At 50.2% G+C, this 18,056-nt stretch overlaps 1 protein-coding gene across 2 annotated transcripts in view; it reads right to left on the reverse strand.

Moving 5' to 3' along the window:
* VPS13D (vacuolar protein sorting 13 homolog D) overlaps nt 1-18,056 on the reverse strand; it is a 2,754,556-nt gene that overhangs the window by 267,383 nt on the left and 2,469,117 nt on the right. For both annotated transcript variants that reach the window (XM_086921894.1, XM_086921893.1), the window contains exon 63: nt 9,637-9,785. In XM_086921894.1, coding sequence (XP_086778020.1) covers nt 9,637-9,785 — 149 coding nt within the window. The remainder of the gene's footprint in view (nt 1-9,636; nt 9,786-18,056) is intronic.

Consider the following 18,056-nt stretch of genomic DNA (forward strand, 5'->3'; position numbering starts at 1 on the left):
AAGTTAATCCTGATGGCCAATGTGGGGTATTGGAGGTTGGGAGCCTCAGCCGCCCTACACAACACCACTGTATAATTTGCACCCTCCTCCGTAGCCACGGTAGGAGGAGTTAGCATGCCAACGTCAGGAGAGGTGCCAAAACCGTTGGCATCCCCCAATTACTCTACCCAGTCCGGGTCAAACTCACACTGAGCTGTGAGAGGGTCCTCAGACCCCTCCCAGCCCTCCCCTTCCTCCGAAGGCTGCTGAACAGGCCGAAAATAAGGAGGCTAGACATAGGAGTAGAAAGGTCCCATCAGCGTCGAAATCGGCGTTGTGTCAATATCAGGGCTGAAAACGGGGGCGACGACGTCCGGGGCCACTGGCGACATCGGTAGTGGTGCCAGCGGGGTCGATGTCGGTGGAGGTGTCACGAGGTCAACATGCGTCGACCAGGGCCATGCAGCACCGCGGCCGGAGCCAACAGCGATGCCGGAGATGGAGCTGCCAACAATAAAGAGCGAGGGCCCCCAGTCGGACCCACGGGGCCCGAAGGCCCAAAGAGGTGGGCCATGGCTGACAGAAATTCCTGCAGGGGGTACCGCTCTCTCCGGATCTACGCTTGCTGGTGCGGTAAAAGGAACAACTGACGTCAGTGCGCGAGGGCGGCGCCTAAGTAGCTGCTGTGACGTCATCTCGGTGACTGTGAGAAGTTGGCCTGATATATGATGCTCACTAGTTCTAGTGATCACCTTGTATCAGTCCAAACAACCCTTATGGTGATTGGTTGTAAAGTCAACCTTATAGACCAGCTATCCTAATGGTAGCATGGACAAAGCAGTCTTAGGCTAAACTCTTTTGGCATGTGAAGCCAGCTGTTTTACCACATATAACCCCTTGAATACCAAGTGAAAGGACACCACACAAGTTGTTATGAAAATAAACAATATATGTATTAACTAACATACACCTCTGAACTCTTTCTGAGATCAGAGGGCTAAGCACACGACAATCTCTTAGGAAAAATACGTTTAAGTTGCACAAATTACAATGGTGCCCTAGGGGCACGACAAACCATATACTAAGTAAGTGGAATGTGAAAGTCGATAGAAGGAATGGAGCTGTCCAGAGGCTGTAGGATCGCTGGGACCACACTACCCTAACTCTAGGTAAGTAATAGGAGGCCCACGGAACGCGTGTGCAGAGTGTGAACTCACACGCGAGATGCGTAACAGTGTCTATGGACAGTACAGTTCAAGTAAAAGGGGAGTACGGACAATCCTGACTATGTAGGACTAAAACGACTGTGGAACTGGACACTAGGGGAGTCAATCTACCCTTGAGCACCGAAATGCTCGTGTTACCTCACCCACAGGCTGCGGGTGCATAGGTGCGAAGTCGTGTCGGGTTTCGGCGTTGAAGTCTATGGAGCCTGGAAGAAAAGATGCTGCAGGCGATAAGGAGGAAGATGTCCGGGGTTTCAAGGGTGGATCAATGAAGAGGAGAACCTGAAAGCAGAGGGGACAATGTTCAAAGTCACTAGCCAGTGACTGGAGTGGAACCAGGAGTGGAACCAGATGTCGTCGTCGCGATCAGGTGAAGAGTGGACGCTTGTCTCTGCAGCCACGTGGACCAGGTGGTGTCTTCGACGACCAGGATGGAGGCACGAGCTGTCCCACGCAGGCTCTCACTGTCGGCGGTGTCGGATCCGGATTTGGAGTCAACAGGCCTTGGCAAAGGCAACCCACGCGATGAGTGGAAACGGAGTCTGGAGTGGACCAGGAGGGTCCGGGGTGCTCCTCTTTTGGAAGGGAGCAAGGGCCAGTCTGGAGCAACCAGACCAGCAGTGAAGATTTCAAAGTTCGTCGTCTAGGAGGCCACTAGCCAGCCGGCAAGTGACCAGACAATGTTTCGAGCAGCAACAGTCAGAAGGGCCCCACGCAGACCTTGTGGATGCTGGGGGGCTGGTCTTCGGTGCAGGAGCTGCTCTGGGTCGGGCTTCTCAGTCCCCAAAGCACTTGGACGAGGTTACCTCAGAAGTCGTGCTGGAGCGAAGTGCTGCTTCTTTCAAGATGGCCGGTCCCACATGTCTCGTCGCACCCACGGATCTCAGCTGTGCTGCAGATGTAGGTAGAGGTCAGAGAGGTCTGGGAATCCGGGTCTCGTCGGGCTCTGAAGTCTGGATCCTCAAGGGAAGACGACAAAGGGAAGCCGCTGGACGCTGATGGTGCCTGCTTGTGCAGGGTGGACACTCCTTGCCCACAAGGGAGATTTCTTCAGTCTTCTGTGGAGCAGAACGTCGAAGTCCAGAGTTTCTTCTTGTAAAGTTGTTCAGGATAGTCTAAATTTGGAATGGGACCAGCTCCTACCTTTATCCGGCTAAAGGGGGCTGTACTACGACTAGGTCCCTCCTCTGGGTGGAACCAGGAAGGGGGTGGTTACACCCCCTATCCTTTGTCCGGTCTTGCGCCAGAACTGGGGCTGTAGAGCCCCAGGAACTGGTTTAGACAGGTGTATGCACAGGGACACCTTGTGTGCCCCAGGCATGTCTCATTCCTTTCAGCCCTGTCCTACCTAATACACAAAATCCTGTCTGGGGTGGTGCTAGCACCTCCCAAGGCAGGAAACCCTTTGTCCAAGCCTCCCTCGCTGGAAGGACTCCCAGCAGCAGGAGGTCAGACTTGTGTCTGTGGTGGCAGCATCCATTTTGTGATGCTGAGGCTCGAGTTAACTTTAACCGGGGTTCACAGTTACATACATGTCGTGTCCCTCTAGAAGGGTGGAATGCTACCCCCGTCGCCAGAATCGGCGAGGGGGTAGTATTCCAATTCGTATGACACCTTACTCGACATGTTTTGATAATGCTATACCAAAGTTAGCAATAACCGCGAGGATTATAATGCACTTAAGGGTATATGGTATAGCGTTATCATGGAAACAGCTAAAGGACTTGGTTCCGAAAGCTGCAGACAGGCTCAGTTCATGCTAGAGCACCATCTCACATAATTCCAAGCACTCTGCCTTCAGGATGATAAGGCCTGCCATAGGAGTGACTGATAGGAGGATTTGTGTCCATTTTAGGGTTAGATATAGGGATACTATATCTAAAGCAAAGGGTGATTACACCACCTTGCACCAGCTGATTGATCAGCCAGTTGTGTCAGATTTGGATGGCCAGCCAGGGGTGGCACAATACATGCTGCAGCCCCTGGTAGGCACTGGGTGCACCTATGCCCTGGGTATCTATGGTACACTGTACAGGGGCTGATAAGGGGACTCAGTATCCAATTAGATATGTACCTATAGTACATGGAATCCATTGTACAGAGAGAGCAGCGGGCCTGGGGTCCTGAATAGCAGGGCCCCAGGTCAACTAAGTCGAAAAACCAGCTAAACACCAGGCAAAATGTTGGGGGCAACCATAGTCAGATATCCACCTTCCTACAGAGACCACAACGCCAATGACGGACGCGGAGCCGCACGACGCCACCTTCCGACACGCAGGGGTACTGCTGACGAAAACTTTCCGATCCAGTCTTTCGCCTGAGGGTAACTCTAAGGGAAGGAATCTATTACTACGTGTTTCTATCAGATATATACGTTACCTCATTTTTAGGTCGAGGACTCCGTCGCACTGCGTAAGCAGCGGGCGGAGCTCCGAGATTTTATGTTTCTTAGTGTAGGGGGCTTGAACCCGCCCCTCTTCTCCATTGGCTGGCCTCGTAAATTCTGGCCAGCCATTGGAGGAGAGGGGCGTCACTCCCTTTAAGCCCCGTCTTTTTCGGATTCGGGCGTGTTTTTTAGGTTCTAACTATCTGTGACGTTATCGGTCACTCACCAAAAAACACGCCCCCGATTCCGAAAATTTCGGAGCTTTGCGGCAGCCATTTCTGCCTGACTGCGTCCGGCCCTTGCCCCCGCCGCGAGTGAAGGAGGAGCTGAGACCGGCAGCGTTCAGAGCCGTTGAGTAGGCACATGCCGTCCATCTGTCCATGAGTGCAGAGAGACACCGAAACGTTCGATACCACTGCACACATCCATGGCGTGTGCCCTTGCTCTTAGACACACGCATATGTATTCAGTGTGTGCACCCCAGACCTCCAGCCCTTGTCTGCACGCACTGTCCCTGTGAGTCCTTATCTGCACACCCTGCCCTCAGTAGCAACCGAGTGTGTACAATGAGGCGCTGCCTAGCTGCACCCTGATGACAGTGTAGAGAAGGGCCATGGCGGCTGCTGCAGGGAGGGAACTGCTGCCTACAGCCGGGGAGGGGCTCTGGCTGCTGCCTGCAGCAGGGAGGTTAGAGGAACCACTGCCTGGAGCGGCTTGATCCGCTGCTTTCTCGGGAAGAGGGTGGACGTTGAGCTTCCTATCTGCGGTGCTTGCTCCACTGCCTGCTCCCTCGTGCCCTGACTGCAGTTTTTAATTAGGTGGGTCTTCAAACAGCAAGGTACCACCAACCTGCTGGGCTGTGTGTGTGGGGGGGGGGGCTCTGTGTGTGTGGGGCTGTGTGTGTGTGGGGGCTCTGTGTGTGTGGAAGGGCTCTGTGTGTGTGGGGGGCTCTGGGGGGGACTGGGAAACCAAAAGCAATCAGGGCATTGAAACAAAGGCGGGGGAAACTAATGCCCCGCCCCACGACAAAAATATACAGACATACAGCCAAGCAGGATTAAAATGTAAATCCGTTAAAGGGTAAAAAAACAAAAGTTCACTTAAAACGCACTTCTTCCTTTCACACGATCAACATGGCTGAAGCACACACGCCCCCCAGGAGAGGCCAGCCTGAGCTAACGACAAAACTGCCAATTGTATTTCAAAAGTTCCACCAGAAGGGACACTGCCACGCCCCCACCGGCACACGGCTGCTGACCCCCCTGTCGTCACTGCAACACCCCTCCACTCACCAGCTGCTGGTTCATCTCTGCGGAGATGTGATCCGTCAGTTTCACTGCCCCCACTAGCAGGAAGACCCCCAGCACCCTGATGACAGTGTAGAGAAGGGCCATGGCGGCTGCTGCAGGGAGGGAACCACTGCCTACAGCCGGGGAGGGGCTCTGGCTGCTGCCTGCAGCAGGGAGGTTAGAGCAACTACTGCCTGGAGCGGCTTGATCCGCTGCTTTTTCGGGAAGGGGGTGGGCGTTGAGCTTCCTATCTGCTGTGCTTGCTCCGCTGACTGCTCCCTCGTGCCCTGACTGCAGTTTTTAATTTGGTGGGTCTTCAAACAGCCAGGTACCACCAACCTGCTGGGCTGTGTGTGTGTGGGGGGGGGCTCTATGTGTGTGGGGGGGCTCTGTGTGTGGGGCTCTGTGTGTGTTTTCGGGGGGCTCTGTGTGTGTGGGGGGCTCTGTGTGGGGGGCTCTGTGTGTGTGGCTCTGTGTGTGTGGCTGTGTGTGTGTGGCTGTGTGTGTGTGGCTGTGTGTGTGTGTGGCTCTGTGTGTGTGTGTGTGTGTGTGTGTGTGGCTCTGTGTGGATAGCTTTTTTTGTAGGTGGCTCTATGTGTGGGTGTTTCTGTCTGTGTGAGGGTGGCTCTGTGTAGGTGGCTCTATGTGAATGACTGTGTGGGTGGCTCTGTGTGGGTGGCTCTGTATGGGTGTGGGTGGCTTTGTGTGGGTGGCTCTGTGTGGGTGTAAATGCAATAGGTCGTGCATTTGCAAGCGATTAAGCTATTGGCATTGTAAATGACAATGCCATTTATTTAACGATTAAGCTATTGGCAATGTAAATGACAATGCCATTTACGGGGCAGGGTTGTGGGGTTACACTAATATAGGTTTGTTGCGAAGGGAAGAAAATATCTTCCTCAAAAAACGTTTGTGCTTACCTACCTCAGCTGCAACTGATTTGATTCATAGGGAGGTAGGGGCAGCCTATTTAGGTGGCCTTATCCCGCTAAGGCCTTTGATGCTTTTCCAAGCGATTTGGCGCAAGGAAGAGACAGTGGTTAATCAACTTGTTATCAGGGATTATCTCAACCTGGAAAATTGTACTAAGATACCCTGGCTTAAATATGTTGTGGACAGTTTTCAAACTATCTATGGGATCAACATATTGTTAGATTCATGTTCCGCCTGAATTATTTCTAAACAAGAAATGAAAGATACTTTTATGTTGCATAGAACCCAAAAACGTTTAGCAGCGAATGGTTGCCTTACTACAGTTCAGCTTTAAAATAAATACATTGAAAGCGAAGGCTACCAGCTGTACCTGAGCATGGTAACTAGAGCAACCCATAGATATGTCTTAACAAGACTCACATTTGGAATGGTCCATGTCCTGGTGGCCTTCCCTCAACCAAAAAAGTACCCTGTTGGCCCCTGCCCATGTGATGGGCACTCGAAACAAAGCACCCTGCACTTTATGCTAATTTGCACCCTTTTCTTGAATGTCAGGGTTACTTACTTGAAACCATTGTTCGTAAAGTATGGTATCTACAATGTGGATGACGCTATGAAGTTGATCTATAATATGAACTCCCCGGACAAATGTTTTTATATTGCCACTTTTATATATAAATCCATCGAATCTAGGAAAAGTATGATATTTTAAAAATTTGTCTATTTTAACTCTTGTTTTAACCTGTATTTTTAACTTGTATTTGCTGCTTTGTATTGTATTGCTTGTGCGTTTATGGTCATTGTTTTATGCACCGAATAAAGCTTCATGAAAATAATGACAATGCCATTTATTTATGATTTAAAAAAAAAAATGTCATGAGCAATGCCATTAGCTCTACCTTTAAAAATTCCGAGACCATTGCATTGTAAATGCTTGTTTTCTAAATGTTCTCAGGGACGAACCCCCACCACCAAACTTTGCAACAAGAAGTGTGACTCACTGACAGTTTGGGACAAATATTACATGCTACAACTTTCAGAGATCACCAGTTGCAACTGTTCCAATCATATTGATTCCTTCTTTAAGGCAGGCATGTTCATTTTTGGCCAGATACATGGCAGATTTCTAAGTATTGGCCATGTAAATTATTTCCATTTACTTTGATATGGATTTAACCCTTTGGCCCGCCACAGCGCACCCTATCGTAAGACATCAATAACACTCACTGCAAACTGAGATATCGCTAAGCTCAAGGTGGCACTGTTTGAGTCAGCTTTTGCGTATGTGGCTTTATAGTAAACAATGGAGGGGCATCCAGCACGGGTCTAGGAGGGCCTCAATCTGTGACAGATTTTCAGGATATCCACATGAAATTATTCTGTATACATTGAATCTAAATAAACCTCATGCACACAGTACACAGTTATCTTTAAACTGTGGCATGGATCCGTCCATCTAGTACCTACCTTGGATACCCTACTGTTGGTAGTTCTCCATTTCCTCCAACAATTAAAAAATGCCATCTGATCACCAGTAGACATTTCTGAACTCTACCAGCACTTCCGCTGGCGACCAAGGTTTTTCTCGGGGGCCAGGGCACTGTGCTAATGTTAACCCCCTCCGTTCCGTCGCCTGCTTCTCGTCAGACTTTCGCCGCAACACTCATGGAGCCGAAGCACATCATTCTCTTATTTTTCGGGGTGTCACGTAGACCCAGGATTTCATATTTACCCGGTTACCACTAGTATTAATTATCAGTTATTTGCGTCCTAACAAAGTAATGCAACAAAAGCCTTAGCTTCCGAACATTTACTAGTGTGCCCAGCCACATTCACTGCCTCAAATAAATTTACCCTTTGTATAAAAAGTAAGAGGGAGCCAATAAACACAGATGCCCACTAGCCAGAGGATTGTCTCTTTTCTCCCAGAGATTAGGTGGAGTGTGCTTAACTGGCACGGGTGTTTTATAGCTCCCCAGAGCCCGTTTCCATATGGACAGTGCAGAGACATGAGCAAAAATCTACATAAAAATGGATTTGCTGCTTGAGTGAAGTACATTCCACCCTTTGCATATCTGTCAAGAGTTTATCTCACCTGGGTATTACAGACATTTCAAGGGCGTGTTATTCAAAATAACATTAAATAAATTCTTAGAAAGGTACAGGTATCGCTATAAGAGAACATCTAAGACCTTTGGGCAAATGAATATGAATCTACTGCTGATTCATGAGGGCCGAATCCATTCCAGATTATCAGAGAAGGCATGGACAACGGGAGTCCTGGGAAGGCGGAAGAAGGCAGGGGCAACGGAGGTGAGGACGTGAGTGGAGCGAGAAGGCACGGACAACTGGATTGTGGGTGGGGGGAGAAGGCAAGGACAACAGGAGTGTGGGTGGGGGAAAAATAGTGCTCTAAATAACATGTACATCGTAACACTCGAAGTAAAGGGGCCAATAGCCATGGGAGGGTACAAATGGTGAATCGCTATAGTAAGGCGGGACTAACGAGCCTCATAATCGATCAGAAGACAGAATTTACGAAGGACAAAGACAGAAGCCAATGAAAAATATGGGTGGAAAGTGAGAGCAGCTTGTCTCCCATAGTCTACTACTGCATGCCTCGCAGAACGAGCAGCGTATACGCGCTGCCGCTAAAGCTCGACCTAAAAAGTGTGGTCGACCATGTCAAAAAGAGGCACTTTCCTACACTGGTCGTTTTCAAGATGGCAGAACCTCTGTCTCGCGTGTAGAGCCCCTTTGCCCAACCCATACGTGTAGATACCAAGGGGGATAAACACCCCTAAAAAACCGGTTGGACAACTAATTTCCCCTCTCCTTCCAGAGTGCCAGCCCGTCTACATAAACAATAGAGAAGCCCCTCTCCCAAGTGTTCACTTGCTGCTTTTCAAAGGCAGCTTATCCATTGAAGCTCGCCTTTTGGGTCAGCACCCATGTTGCTTTCTTCTAATGAGCAGTAGCACCTCCCTCCCACAACGGCTTCTATGTTGACCAATCCTGAGCATCATTTGCACATTGCGCCAGGAGGGCAGAGAGCTGTCGCAAGGATAATCCTGTCTGCAACCGTGGACAGACACGGGGGATTTAGGCCAACAAAGTGGCAACTTTAGAAAAGCAGCACGTTGCAACAAGTTACAATGATTCAGACTAAGGCATCAAGTTGGGTCTATTGCAACGAGTTGTTTGATACTTTACAGAATCAACTATAGCAGTCACAGTCAGAAGTTAGCAAACCTGAGGAGTCACTCATCAATGGGGCTACAAGCCTTTTCCCCAGTAAAAAAAACTATTGTGAGTTTTTACTGTTAGAACATGAAAAAGTACATGTTCCACTGCCTAATATACAGCACCCTGTTTTAGGGCTTGTTAGGCCTGTCTCAAGTGTGACTTACCTTTCATACATTAAAATACAGAAGATCGGACTTTACCATTGCTTTAAATGGCAAAAGTCAAGTTAGCAGTTTAAAACTGCACTTACAGTCTGCAGTGGTAGACTAGAAGCCATGTTTTACCTTTGTCACACCCGGGGTGGCTCAACTAGCGCTACAATCCCTGGGGTGCCTTACAGGCCCTGAATACCTGGGTACCATATACAAGGTACTTACAAACTAAGTTATCTTATGCCATTTGGGTATAAGCCAACCAAACATACACAACTTAAGGGTCAGGGCACATGCACTGAGGTCTGATTAGCAAGCCTCAGTGCACTTTCAGAGTCAAAGAACCAGCAGCAACGGTCCTAAAATTTGGGGGTGACCATACAAAAAGAAGCATTTCCTTATACAAGATATATGCTTTGACTTACCTTGAGGTCTAAAGGTAATTTGTTTGAGGTAAATACGCTCAACCTAATTTGTGGTATACTGATTTTCAGATTTTCAAAGTAGTATCTCTTCGGAGTCCCGACTTGCTCATTACATTTTTCATTTAGATTTTCATCCAACTTTTCAACCTCTGTCAAAAACAATACATTTACATCAGAAGGATACGATGACTCAAATATATTTAGAAAAACACAACGTTTAACTTTAAATGTATGCATTGAAGGACAAATTACCTACCTTCGGTGATGCCTCGTCTGATAGAGACATGATCTAGCCACAGATTCCTTACCTGTGAAATTCCCAGGAGTCCGACTGGATTCAGAAGATTTTCCTTCGAGCAATAGTAATGCGCGCCGGTAAGGGACGTCTGCACTGTTGTGATGTCCGCATCACCAATACACGCATCACCACGGCGCACTGACGCTAGTTACTTTTTCTGACTTTCCATGCCAGAAGAGTGGAGCCATGAAGTGGGCTGACATTGGTGTGTGTCTGAACAACTAGGGCTCTGAAAGAGATCAGCCCTGACCCAAGAAACCTGTCTGCGGTGCGGGGAGGATGGGGGGGGGGGGGTCGGTAATTAAGCACAAGTGCATCTGAAAGAAACAGGTTAGTATTAGATTCCTTACCTTAGAATAGATACCCCAGCAATACCAACCCCGGTGGTGGGTCTGCGAACCAATGATCACACCAGAAAGTCCTGGAGAACGGAACGGCCGAAAAAGCCATCTCTCCGGACTTGGCTGTCCAGGCAGTAGTGTCTTGCGAACGTGTGCATCGAGGCCCACGTAGCTGCCTGACAGATGTCCTGCAAGGGGACTCCCTGGCCCAGGGCAGTAGTAGCCGCCGTGGCCCGTGTGGAATGAGCACGAAGCCCCAAAGGAGGCTCCTTTCGAGCCAAAGAGAAACAAGCCTTGGTGCACAAGAGGACCCATCGAAAAATGGTTCATTTGTGCACCGCCCGTCCCTTCTTAGCGCCCATGTAACCAACAAAGAGTTGGTCATCCACCCGGAACTGGCGTGTGCGATCCAGCTAGAAGGAGAGCAAACGTTTTGGGTCCAGACGGTGGAGCCTCTCTTCCTCTTTCGAGTGATGCGGAGGCGGAAAGAAGGTGGGCAAAGTGATGAACTGCCCGATGTGGAAGGCTGTGACTACCTTGGGCAGGAAAGAGGGTCGCGTCTGCAGCACAACTTTGTCCGGATGGAAGGAAAGGAAAGGAGGCTTAGAAGAAAGGGCCTGGAGCTCACTCACTTTCCTGGCAGAGGTGACGGCAACCAGGAAAGTGGTCTTCAGAGTAGGGAGGCGAAGAGGACAGTTATGAAGTGGCTCAAAGGGAGCGCACATCAGAAAAGTTAGAACAAGGTTCAAGTCCCATTGAGGCATCACGAAAGGAACTGGAAGAAACATATGAGTGATGCCCTTCAAAAACCTATTTACAACTGGGAACTTGAACAAGGAGGGCTGATCAGGTAGCCTTAAGAAGGCGGAAATGGCCGAGAGGTAGCCCTTCAGAGTGCCCAGAGCAGAGTCCTGCTGGGCAAGAGAAAGAAGGAAGAGGAGAACCTCTGAAAGAGGGGCAGAAAGGGGATCCACAGCCTTTGCTGTGCACCATGCCACAAATTTGTTCCACCTGCAGGCGTATACCGATTTTGTGGAGGGACGCCTGGCTGCCAGAATGACATTACAGACTTCAGGAGGCAAGTCAAATGGCCTCAACTGCCGCCGCTCAATCTCCACGCATGTAAGTGGAGACTGGACAGGTTCGGGTGGAGGACCGTCCCCTGCTGCTGCGACAGAAGGTCCTCCCGAAGGGGCAGACGAATCGGGGGGATCGACAGACATGCTGAGTAGCTCGGGATACCGGAACCTCCGTGCCCAGTCCGGAGCCACAAGGATGACTTGGGCCGGTCGCGCCTGATCTTCTTCAGCACTCTGTGCAGAAGTGGTATAGGCGGAAAGGCGAACAACAGACTGCAACTACGCTCGCGACGAAAAGCGTCTCCAAGCAAATGCCGCCTTGGAAATTCCAACGCGCAGAACTGATGACATTGCGCGTTCTCTTCGGTGGCGTGTTTGTTGCAGTACCACATGGCGATGGTGTTGTCCGTGAACACCTGCACTACACTTCCCCGGACAGAGGGAAGGAATGCCTTCAGTGCAAGTCGGATCGCCGGCAGCTCCAGAAGGTTGATATGGAGCCGGGACTCCGCCGGAGACCAGAGGCCTCTGATCTCCGCCTCTCCCATGTGGCCCCCCAGCCCAGGAGGGACGCATCATGTGAGAAGTTAGCCTGGTATATGATGTCCATTATTCTAGTGGGCACCTTGCACCAGTTCAAACGACCCTTATGATGGTGGTTGTAAAGTCAACCTTATAGATCAGCTATCCTAGCGGTAGCATGGACCAGCAGTCTTAGGCTAGAACTTCAAAGAGCATGTGAAGCAAGTTGTTTTACCAATTATAATCCCTTGAATACCAAATGAAAGGACACCACACAAGGAATATACAAAATATATATATGTATTTATTACTAACACAACCCCTCTGAACTCTTTATGAGGTCAGAGATTGAGATACATTACAAGTTACTCATTAAGCATACTTTAAGTTGCACAAATACAATTCTGCCCTAGGGGACTCCCAAACCATATACTAAGTAAGTGGTATAAGAACCACTTCAGGAATAGTGAATAGGCCTAGGGAATCGCTGGGGCTACACTGGACAACCAAGGGATTGGAAGTAGGAGGCCCATGGGAGATGCGTGCAGTGTCTAAACACAGTCGCGAGTTACCATAGAGTTATAATGGGAACGTAAAAGTTGAAAAGTTGTAGATAAAGGACACTTCCGGTGTCCGGATGGACTACGGTAAAACCCTTTTAAACTAGGACACTTCGAGAGTCAACACCCACGGGAGCACCTGAGTACTCGAGTTACCTCACCCAGGGAAGCCGGGTGCATAGGTGTTCTTTCGTGACGGGTTTCGTCGCTGTTTCCTATGGAGAGCTGCAAAGAAGTGCTGCAGGCGACCAGCAGATAAGTGTCCGGGTGGATTCAAGGGTGGATCGAAGATGTGAAGAACCTGAAAGCAGAGGGGGCAGAGTCTGGGTCACTAGCCAGTGACCAGGAAGGAACCAGTAAGGAACCAGGCGATGTGGAGTGTTTTCAGGTGAAGAAGGTGAAGCTTGTCTCTGCAGCCCGAGGACCAGGAGGCGTCGACGACAACCAGGAGCTGGATTCCAGCTGTCCCACAAAGGATCTTGTTGACTGCGGTGTTGGTAACCGGATTGGACCTAACAAGCCTTGGCAAATGCTATCCACGCAGGAAGGGAAGATTGGCTTCAGTTCAGACCAGCAAGGTCTGGGGAGCTTCTCCTTTGCAAGGAAGCTGGAGCTAGCCCGGAGCAACCAGGAAAGCGGTGTAGTTACAAAAGGAAGTCTTCGGAGGGATAACTAGTCAATGGGCTAGCAACCGGGAAGACGTGTCGAGCTGAAATGCGGGAGCGGGCCCCACGCGGCACTCGTGGAGTGTGGAGGGCTGAGCTTCGGTGCAAATGCTACTCGGGTCTGGGGCTTCTCAAACCCCAATGCACAACTTCGAGGATACCTCTGAAGCTGCACGGTTAGCAAAGAGCAGGTAGTCCAGGGTGTCCGGTTCCACATCTCTCGTGTCCGCCACGGGTCTCAGCTTTGCTGTGGATGTGGATCGGAGTCGGAGAAGTCTGGAAGTCCAGTTCCTGAGTCGGTGAGTGTTCGGGTTTCGGCGGGAGCGTCGACAAAGCAAACCGGCAAATTACTGGTGGTGCCTGTTTGCACAGGGTGGTCACTCCTTGACCACAAGGGAGATGTCTTCAGACTTCTAGTCAAAATAGAACGTCGAAGGTCCAAGAGTTTTGTTTCAGAGTTTCAGTCCAGGATAATCTAATGTCTCTAGACACAGCTCCTATCTTTATACTAATCTGAGGGGCTGGATTACCTGCTAGGTCCCTCCTATGGGTGGAACCTGAGAAGAGGGTGGTCACACCTCTTTCTCTTTGTCCAGTTTCACACCACAGCTGGGGCTGAAGTGCCTCAGCAACTGGTTTGAACCGGGCTATGCATGGAGCACCTTGTGTGCCCCAGGCAATGTCTGGAAAAGCATCTTTCCATTGAACCCACCCTGCTCCAATACACTACAGGCTATCTGGGGAGGTGCTAGCGCCTCCCTCGACAGGAAACCTATTGTCCAGGCCTCCCTTGCCGGAGTTTCGTCCAGCTGCAGGAGGTCAGATTAGTGTCTGTGGCAGCAGCATCCATTTTGTGATGCTTAGGCTCTGTTTAACTTTAACCGGGTAAAGCAGTAGCTACATGTCTTTTCCCTCTAGAAGGGTGGAATGATACCCCCGCTGCCAGAACTGGCAGGGGGTTAGTATTCCAAAGTGTTTGACACCTTACACGACATGTTTTGATAAAGCCAAACCAAAGTTAGCATTAACTGCGAGGAATATAATGCACTTAAGAGTATATGGTATGCCTATATCATAGAACAGCTATAGGGACATGGTTCTGAAAGCTGCAGACGGGCTCAGCTCATGCTAGAGCACCCTCTCACACAAAACCAAGCACTCTGCCTTCAGGATTGTCAAGGCCTGTCATAGGAGTGACTTATAGGTATATATGTGTCTATATATAAGGGTAGATATAGGTATACTATATCTAAGCAAGGGGTGATTACACCACCTTGCCCAAGCTGAGTGATCAGCCTGTGCTGTCAGTTTCGATGGCCAGCCAGGGGTGGCATAATACATGCTGCAGCCCCTGGTAGGCCTTGGATGCACCTATGCCCAGGGTACCTATGGTACACTATACAGGGGCTCACAAAGGTGACCCAATTCCCAATTAAGTATGTACCTAAAGTACATGGTATCAATTTAGAGAGAGAACAGCTGGGCTGCGGGTCTGATTAGCAGGCGCACAGCCACACTAAAGTTGAAAAACCAGAGAATCACAGCAAAAAGTGGGGGTGACCATAAGAAGCAGACCCTACTCTCCTACACAAAACCGCCACCCCAGCCAAACGCAGGGACATTAAACTAACCATGATCAGTTGAGTCTTCATGTTCTAAGTGGAAATATCTGGAGAGTCCATCTGCATTGCCATGGTCAGTTCCAGGTCTATGTTCCACTGTAAAGTCCATCCTCTGTAGGGAAATGGACCACCTGAGTAGTTTGAGATTTTCACCCTTCATCTGATTTAGCCACAAGAGGGGCTTATGGTCTGTCTGAATCTTGAAGTGAGTACCAAACAAGTATGGCCTCAGCTTCTTCAGGGTCCAAACCACAGCAAAGGCCTCCCTCTCAATAGCTGACCAACGTTTCTCTCTAGGGGCCAGCATTCTGCTAATAAAAGCTATTGGCTGGTCTTGACCATCTTTATTCAATTGTGAAAGAACAGCTCCCACACCCAACTCAGAAGCATCTGTTTGGACAATGAATTCTTTGGAATAATCTGGACTTTTCAGAATAGGCGCAGAGCACATGGCCTGCTTCAGGTCATCAAATGCCTTTTGACAGCTTACTGTCCTCTGAACTTTCTTTGGCATTTTCTTTGAGGTTAAGTCATTAAGTGGTGTCACAATGGAACCATCGCTCTTAACAAACTTCCTGTAGTAACCAGACAGGCCAAAGAAAGCTCTGACCTGTGTCTGGGTGGTTGGAGGAGTACAGTCCTTTATGGTCTGGATCTTGCTCTCCAGTGGTTCAAATCAAATCAAATCAAATATACTTTATTCGGCTTTTGAAAAACAAAACCATAAAAGTTCATGATAAAATACAATTTACAATAAAAAACATTTTAAATGACCAGCGTACAGTAAGGAAGGGTCCCTGACATAAAAAGTTATTTTCCGCTCTATGATTATGGCAGTATCAAAGGGGTTCGTGATTTAAACACAGGAGTTCATGATTAGCCTTTGTTACATATCCAGATATTCAGGGGGGAAAGCACGGGATTATGGGGTAAAAGTCATGTAAGTCCCATATTGATATTGGGCCGTCTCTTACTCGAGGCGGGCAGGATTTCAAATAAGGTACTATGTTTCGATCCCTGAATCTCACGAGTACCAGGTCCCCCGCAACGTCTTTGGGAAGAGAGCCCAGCCAACCAACCCTTCTAACACTCCTTATTACTCCGTATAAATTGGGAGGCAATGGTCTATTTTTTGAGAGCCAAAATTTGGTTTTATTGACTAAATCATATTGTCTCTCAATTTTTCCCGGTGGCAGCGAAGGTACACCCGCAAGGATGCACACGTATGGGGCCGCTTCCGGAGGTAAATGGATAGAATTAGTTTTATTTTGACCTACTCTCGGTGCGGTCAGCTGTGGGAGGGAAACTTTAGTGGGGACTTTAGGTGTTTGTTGCCCTGAAGCAGTAGGGCCAGTGGGTTTTATTTGATGCCTTTTATACTGCACAGGTGGTTTTGAGCCTGGATGTGTAGGGGAAGTCTTAGGGCAATTGGTTGTAGCACTATGTTTGCCAACCAGCGGATTTAACATAATGGCTTTCTCTATCTCGGAAAGCCGTTCCCCTAACAGGTTCATTTTTTCTAATAGGGGTGCTATCATAGAAGTAAGCAGTTGTTCGATAATGGGTATTAATTGCAGTTGGGAAGGGGGTACTATGGCTTCTGGGAACTCCGCAGACAGAGGGATCGTTGGGGAGTTTGCAGTGGATGGAGATGGGATCAGAGGGGACTCATTGCTTTGTGTATTCGGACAGCAGAATTTATTATCCAATATGGATGGATCTCGAGGTGTAGCCTTATGTGAGAGTAAACTAACATTTTTGGGCAGAAGGGGAGTATCCAATGAGGCATATGTGGTTTTGCAGAGGAGATTCAGCTCATCTAGCAGGGAGCACGTTTGCCCACTGCTATCTTCATAGGTGAAATGGTTCATGGTGGTATGGGGATGTAGGGCCTTGATGTGAGAAAGAGTCCACTAATAGGAACACAGGAATCTTACAGGGGGTCTTTACCTACTATATAGTATGCCTACAATGTGGCAACCAAGGGGGGTGGCCCGTCCCGACCTTTTCCGGCCGTGGAGGGCCCGCCCTTTGCCCGGGCTTCGCCCCGGGCTATGTCCCGCGCGCGTCCCGGGAAAGGGATCGAAATTAAATCACTACTGGCGAGGGGGCGGGAACGCCGAGGGAAGAGGCAGCAGCTGGGTAGGCAGAGAGCCTGCTGGACCTCGCAGTCCCTCGGCGTCTGCTTCACACAAAGTCCTTTCCCCTTCGAGCACAACACACAGGGAGAGTGAGCGCTGACAAAGCGCAGGGATCCCACGACGACCTGCCCTCAGTGCCTGGAAACAGCAGCAGTCCGTGAGCGGCACCCGCGGAGCGGGGGCCGCGATAGGTATTTTAAATGTCCAAGGCGGGGGGGCGGGAACGCCGAGGGAAGAGGCAGCAGCTGGGTAGGCAGAGAGCCTGCTGGACCTCGCAGTCCCTCGGCGTCTGCTTCACACAAAGTCCTTTCCCCTTCGAGCACAACACACAGATAGAGTGAGCGCTGACAAAGCGCAGGGATCCCACGACGACCTGCCCTCAGTGCCTGGAAACAGCAGCAGTCCGTGAGCGGCACCCGCGGAGCGGGGGCCGCAATAGGTATTTTAAATGTCCAAGGCGGGGGGGGCGGGAACGCCGAGGGAAGAGGCAGCAGCTGGGTAGGCAGAGAGCCTGCTGGACCTCGCAGTCCCTCGGCGTCTGCTTCACACAAAGTCCTTTCCCCTTCGAGCACAACACACAGGGAGAGTGAGCGCTGACAAAGCGCAGGGATCCCACGACGACCTGCCCTCAGTGCCTGGAAACAGCAGCAGTCCGTGAGCGGCACCCGCGGAGCGGGGGCCGCGATAGGTATTTTAAATGTCCAAGGCGGGGGGCGGGAACGCCGAGGGAAGAGGCAGCAGCTGGGTAGGCAGAGAGCCTGCTGGACTTCGCAGTCCCTCGGTGTCTGCTTCACACAAAGTCCTTTCCCCTTCGAGCACAACACACAGGGAGAGTGAGCGCTGACAAAGCGCAGGGATCCCACGACGACCTGCCCTCAGTGCCTGGAAACAGCAGCAGTCCGTGAGCGGCACCCGCGGAGCGGGGGCCGCGATAGGTATTTTAAATGTCCAAGGCGGGGGGGCGGGAACGCCGAGGGAAGAGGCAGCAGCTGGGTAGGCAGAGAGCCTGCTGGACCTCGCAGTCCCTCGGCGTCTGCTTCACACAAAGTCCTTTCCCCTTCGAGCACAACACACAGGGAGAGTGAGCGCTGACAAAGCGCAGGGATCCCACGACAACCTGCCCTCAGTGCCTGGAAACAGCAGCAGTCCGTGAGCGGCACCCCAGTGGTTGAATCTGACCTTCACCTACAAG

Source organism: Lissotriton vulgaris, chromosome 5 (genome assembly GCF_964263255.1).
Source record: "Lissotriton vulgaris chromosome 5, aLisVul1.2, whole genome shotgun sequence".
In the NCBI taxonomy this organism is placed as follows: domain Eukaryota; kingdom Metazoa; phylum Chordata; class Amphibia; order Caudata; family Salamandridae; genus Lissotriton; species Lissotriton vulgaris.